This window comes from Amphimedon queenslandica, unplaced genomic scaffold (genome assembly GCF_000090795.2).
Source record: "Amphimedon queenslandica unplaced genomic scaffold, v1.1 AMPQUscaffold_13425, whole genome shotgun sequence".
NCBI classification, from domain to species: Eukaryota; Metazoa; Porifera; class Demospongiae; order Haplosclerida; family Niphatidae; genus Amphimedon; species Amphimedon queenslandica.
In genome coordinates, this window is record NW_003546339.1 from 76586 (window position 1) to 82596 (window position 6011).

At 34.9% G+C, this 6011-nt stretch overlaps 2 protein-coding genes and 1 long non-coding RNA gene across 3 annotated transcripts; 2 read left to right on the forward strand and 1 right to left on the reverse strand.

Annotated features, from left to right (window-relative positions):
- Window positions 1-2: 2 nt before the first annotated feature.
- On the reverse strand, window positions 3-709 carry LOC109581686 (uncharacterized). The gene is made up of 2 exons (XM_019996002.1): window positions 409-709; window positions 3-365 (listed from the first exon to the last, which is right to left on the reverse strand). Exons 1-2 carry the CDS (start codon window positions 469-471, stop codon window positions 126-128), a joined length of 303 nt encoding a protein of 100 aa, XP_019851561.1. The 5' UTR covers window positions 472-709; the 3' UTR covers window positions 3-125.
- A 1574-nt stretch (window positions 710-2283) lies between these two features.
- On the forward strand, window positions 2284-2844 carry LOC109581687 (uncharacterized). The gene is made up of 3 exons (XR_002184731.1): window positions 2284-2544; window positions 2602-2729; window positions 2784-2844. It is a non-coding gene; the product is annotated as an uncharacterized LOC109581687 (long non-coding RNA).
- A 220-nt stretch (window positions 2845-3064) lies between these two features.
- LOC109581683 (uncharacterized) lies at window positions 3065-4908 on the forward strand. Its single transcript, XM_019995999.1, has 8 exons — window positions 3065-3187; window positions 3275-3685; window positions 3738-3907; window positions 3955-4234; window positions 4280-4473; window positions 4520-4660; window positions 4714-4834; window positions 4876-4908. The coding sequence occupies exons 1-8, from the start codon at window positions 3065-3067 to the stop codon at window positions 4906-4908; spliced, it is 1473 nt and encodes a 490-aa protein (XP_019851558.1).
- The last annotated feature ends 1103 nt before the right edge of the window (window positions 4909-6011 follow it).

A 6011-nucleotide genomic window follows, 5' to 3' on the forward strand; every position in this document is an offset into this window, starting at 1 on the left:
TGTTGATGATTGTTAAGACCAAGAGAAACTGGCCTCAAACTGATAAGATGAAAAAACTCAACTTAAGTAATACTAACAACTCAACTCAAGTCATAATAATAGATGATACTAAGTTATTGATAATGTCACAAGTAGTCATTTTCATAAGATGGATCATTCTCTTGAAATTCTTGATAATTGTCAGAAGCCTCTTCCCATTCACTTGTTGCCGGCAGAGATGGGGATGTAGCTGCATCCTCTTCTAGTATTGACACCCAGCTCTCATCTGTCACTGTTCCGCCATAATTATCAGCAACCCATAATTTGAAGGAGGGGTAAAAGTTCTTTTTCTGGGAAACATTAGGAGTGTCTCTTATGTACTTTTTCTACAAGACAAAAACTTAAGAAGTTTCAATGACATTGACATACCAAAAGGGCTACATGTTTTTTGTAGTTACCACAGGACTCCTTATTTGCCTTCATGTATGCCATTAGGAGTTCAGCAAATGAGCTGGTATCCTTATTAGAATACTTCCCTGTTGGAGTGAGAAGCTACGTATAGCAAAAATAATATTTCACTTTTGATAATAACTTTCATACCTTGCGCCTTTCCTCACATCTGAAAGTTACTAACAACTTATTACAATATTTCACAGCACCATCAACCAACACTTTGTTCCTGCTTCCTCGTACTACACTTTTAACCATTCTCTATAATAACAAATAAAGAGACTGTTATTAATATTTTCTACATGCATGTATTAGTAATGCTGTAGCTTTACTAAGTAGGATTCACCCCCAAAGAAAATGGTTGCAACAACTTTTGCAGTCTTGCTATATACCAGGAAAAGGAGCTCCTATGCTTACCAGACTTCTTAGAGGACTTTATATTAACAAGAGGTCCAACACACCCAGGAATCCAGTACTCTCTCTTTGGAATCCAAATAGAATGCAGTGGAATGCAAAATTTTAATCATTTCAGCCAGTATAGACTGAGGTATACAAATTAAGCACTTTTGTAGTACCCTGTTTGGAATCTCACAACTGAATTCAGGATTCCAGAACAAAATTCGGGTCTGTGTCAGACCCCTTGAGTACTAATAATTGTCATTATTACTTACAAATTATTTTGCAATTTTCTCCAAATAGCAATTGATATGTAATTATTATTATTATTATTGTTGTTGCTGTAATAGTGGTAAATTTAACTCACATTAACACTATCTGCTGATGGATTTCTGAATAAATCATTGCAGTATAAGTTTGCAGTTGCTATGCGAAGAGGAATCTACATAGTAGAGTTACATAGCTTGATAAATAAAACTGACTGGGTAAAATGTAACATGTAATTATTTAAGACTAATGCTGCATGGTGACTAAGTTCAAATTAATCAGCATGGCATGCCACTGAGTCCACTACTTTATGTTTTATTGCAAAAATGTTATTGTTATAAAAAGGCATCTTCACCTGATGTTGTGTTCTTTCAATGGAGAATGTTGATGCTCTATGCTGCTCAATTAGTTCCTTGAGCTCTTTTTGTAGTTCTACTACTCCCTTAATTCCCTCTTCCATGGCACTTACCCTCCTATTCAATTTTTCTATTTCAGTAGTAATGCCTTGTACCTTCCTGGCTGTAAAATCTACTATTCCAAAAAGGGGATGATTCTTTACTGCTGGATTTATTTGAGAGGATCCAGTAGTTGCACCAGAATTAGAAGCCATGTTAATTTTGTCAGGACTATCGCGCGTCTTGGTTGTGCGCATGCGTAAGTGAAACGAGGTGAAAATGGCTTCTTTATCATGTAAGTTATTATTATCTTATAAAAACATAATTACCACCATTGTTTACACTAATTTTTACCTTTTTGAAGGCTTTTACTGTGAAACATGTGATTTGAAATTCGAATTTAAGTCAAAGTATGAAAGACATTTGAGGTGCCAACATCATCAGACTCTAGCAACCATACTTGAAGCAAATCCATCTGCATCAGGGCCTGGTAATGCTCAAGCACTAGATACTGATGTAGTAAATATTATTGATGTCAGTTTGAGCAATATGACGCAGTTTGAGACCAGTACTACTGAAGAGGAGGATAGCAATCAGGAACCTGAGATACTTCTTACTCTTATCATTATTAAGCCTTAATTACTGAACAATTTATTGACTGGGTGCCTTAGATGAGTTTAATAACTGTCAGTGAGGAGTGCTTCTTTGATAACATTGAAGATAATTATTGTGATAGTGTTACTTCAGGTAAATTTTTTGCCTGTAGTTTATTGATTTCTTAATAAGATATTCAGGATATTATAGATTTGTCAGAAACTGGTGATATTGGGAATTATTATCCCTTTGATAGTGTCACTCATGCACTTCTGTTTATGCTTGTTCATTCACCAAGACCACTGGTAGCTATGTATATGATACTAAAGTACACAATTGTTACTTTTAGGGAGAAAATAATTTGAAGTTTGTTCTGTTTCTGTGTAAGAAGTTGAATCCTGCCACTCCTAGACTTGATCAGCTGAAGGATTATCAGCTTCCTTGTTTTAAACCTCCTGTGAAGGTTGTTTTAAGCACAATGCACATGTATATATGTGATATTGTATTTTTATTGACTTAGTTTACTACTTCAAGTGGCACTGATGTTTTTGTTAATTTACCTTCAACATTTGTTCGAAACTGCTTCGCTAACCCTTTAATTTGCCAACACATTGTTCGTATGCCTATAGTTGCAAAGGATTTTCTTACGTAGGTTTTTGTTTTGTGACTTTTCTTTCAATTTCATTTTTATTAATGTTGCAGGGAAATATATCATGGAAACAGGAAGCACACTCAATATCAATGTCCAATGGTGATTGCAGCTGGACAGCATATCTTTTTAAATGATTTTGTTACTTTCTCTCATCAATCATGTGGTACTACATTGGGCCAAGTGCTTGCTATTTATCAAAAAGTTAGCTATTATGAAATTCATACACAACTTACATGTACATTTATTTCACATTAACAGGAGAATGAAGACACTACATTTGTTTCTGTTCAGCTAATTTTAACTACTGATCAAATGTGGCAAATGTTTCCAGATGTTGCTTTTCACTACCCTCCTGACTCAGATACTTATATCATCTGCAGCAGTTGTGAAATTGCACTTTCCAGCATACAGATGCTTTCATGTCCGCCCCTCTCTCACTATCTGCTCAAACTTTGTAAATCATCTAAAACTCTTCAACCTATAAGTAGTTAGGTTTGTGTTTTTAAGTTATTATGCAAAGAAAACAATTTTATTTGTTTAGGATTACACAGTTCTTACCACTCCACATCCCTTGAAATCAGTTGGTATTCCTGTTGTAATTGCTCCATTGTTTTTGTATTCTGATGATACTAGTGAAAACAGAACCAAGAAATGGAATAAGTTTGATGTATGGTGGACGTCCCTAGCTTGTCTTCCAACGGAAAAAGCTCATGATACTACCAACATTTTTTTTGTTGCCTGTTCTAATCGTACTACTGCTATACCAATTTCTGAGTCATTTATTGATGATCTTAAATCTCTTGAGAAAGGCATTAGAGTTTTTGACTGTGTATGGCAAGAAGAAGTACTTGTTATTGCTCCTGTAATTTGCCTCTTATGTGATAATGCTAGAGCCTCGGAACTTCTCAATCATCTTGGAAGTACAGCAAAGAAACTTTGCAGGATTTGTGATGTAAGCTATAAAATCAATTCCAAAATGATATTATCAGTCATTCATTGTTTAGACATCAGATGGAAGTATGTGTGGAGATCATAGATGTAAAAGTAAAGCAGAGGAATGCATAGCAAATATTGTGTCAGAGCAAACTGAGAAGGGAAAGAAGATGTTGAGAACATCATATGGTTTACGTGAGATGCATAACCCATTATTTGAACTCTCTGTTGACTTGTACAAGTTAGTATTTGCGCACAATAATAATTCACTGATAGCATAATGTTTAGGTCTACTCCTGTTGAAGCCCTACACACTATACTCTTAGGGTGTTGTAAGTACATGGTTCGGGAATTTATGGACCATAGATCAGCTAAGGAAAAAAAGGAGATTATGGCCAGAATTAAAGCCTTTTCTACTTGTGGAATGAATTGTAGGATTTCAAGCAGCATATCTTATTTCAAATCCTTTGTTGGAAGAGATTTCAAGGCATTAATGCAGATGGCTCTGTTTGTATTGCATCCATACTTTACGGTGTCTGAGAAGAAATGTTGGTTTTTGTTAGCTAAAGTCAGTGGCTCAATAACATATTTAGTTGCATTTATTTAACTATAGGTATTCCGTCTGTGCTATTGCATTTCTTTTTCTGCTAGTGATACTGCCTATTGGAAGAATGTTTGTTCAGAATTTGTGAGAGTTTCAGTGGACTATATGCCATCATATGCAAAAAGGCTAAAGACACATTTGGTTCTGCACTTAGTTGATAATATATTAGATTTTGGACCTACACAATGCTACAATACAGAAAGGTATGATAATAGTTTATTTATAATCCATTTCCATTCATTTAAATAGATATGAATCTTATAATTCACTAGTTAGAGCTCAAAACATTTTTGGTAATCGTCAGTCCCCTAGTAGAGATATTGCTACCAACTTTGCAGTACAGCAGCACCTGACCTTTATTTGTTCAAGAGGCTACTTTGAAGGAAAACAGTAAGTAACCCCTTTTCATTTTAAACAGATACATTTTACTTGATGGTTTGTAGATGTGGTGAACAGCTTTATAGTATTTATCTTTCTACTCAAGTCCAGCAGTTTCTAAGAGGAGTTTCTATTAAAAAAACTCAAAGTGATAAAGATATATATCAACCTGGTTGTTTACGGAAAGTATGTACTTAATCATTTGCATTTAATATGCTTTATAACAGCTACATCATGGAACTGTACCTTCAAGATCCTAGACATCATATGCGATCAAATATCTTTGAGAGAACTGTTAAGGACTTGTACACTTCATAACATGCCTGATGATGTCACATTAGAGATGAATATTCTACCATACTCAGCAGTGATGAGTAAAACAATGCAATTACTTGATGTTGGTGATTTTATAAAGATTAGTTCTTCTATTGTAAGTGCTAAGTATCATTTTGTATTAAATTTTATCTATATTGTTTTAAAGGTGACTACTGGAGTGCTAATTGCTTGTGGAAGATTGATAGATCATAATGGTGAAAGCAGTTCTGATGTTTGTATGATTAGAGAGCTACAGACTCAGTATAATAGTGATGGTACTGTATCTGTAACAGAATTTGATTGTCCAATTTTAATCCTTACCAATAATGTATTTTTCATTGCTACATCTTATTTACATTCCCCCATTTCTGTTGCACACATTGGCTCGTCTTTATGCTCTTTCTCTTCTGATTTTTTCACATATAGGCATGATTTTTCCAATTAATTATTTTGTTGCAACATATATTGTATGAACAACAGTTAGATTTTACTGTTATTTTTAAGAATAATTTTTTTAATAATAATAATTTTTAAGCAGAAAAAAAAGCGATTAAAAAATGGAACAATGAATAATTAATATAATTAGAGAACACGATGAACGTCAAAATGAACAATCATGAATATTGTTATCGTTAGCGGGTCATGCCTGACTCTTGGTGTCGATCGTGACTGATTCATCAGTATCAGAACAGGACATTGCCCCAAATCCTCGGTCCAGTATAGTCTATCAGCTATGATTCGGGCCTGAATCAGGACTGGTCCATGTTTCAACTCTTGGGCGTGTATGGTCCCAAAGAAATCGGGTGACTGGCGTCCTTGTGGAGATTATCGTGCCCTTAATAGAGTCACGGTTCCTGATCGGTATCCCATACCCCATATACAAGATTTCACAACATCTCTCCATGGCACTACAGTGTTCTCTAAATTAGACCTTGTACGGGCATACCATCAAATTCCGGTTGAACCAGCAGATATACCCAAGACAGCCATCACTGCACCTTTTGGTCTTTTCGAATTCATACAAATGCCATTTGGTCTGCGGAATGCG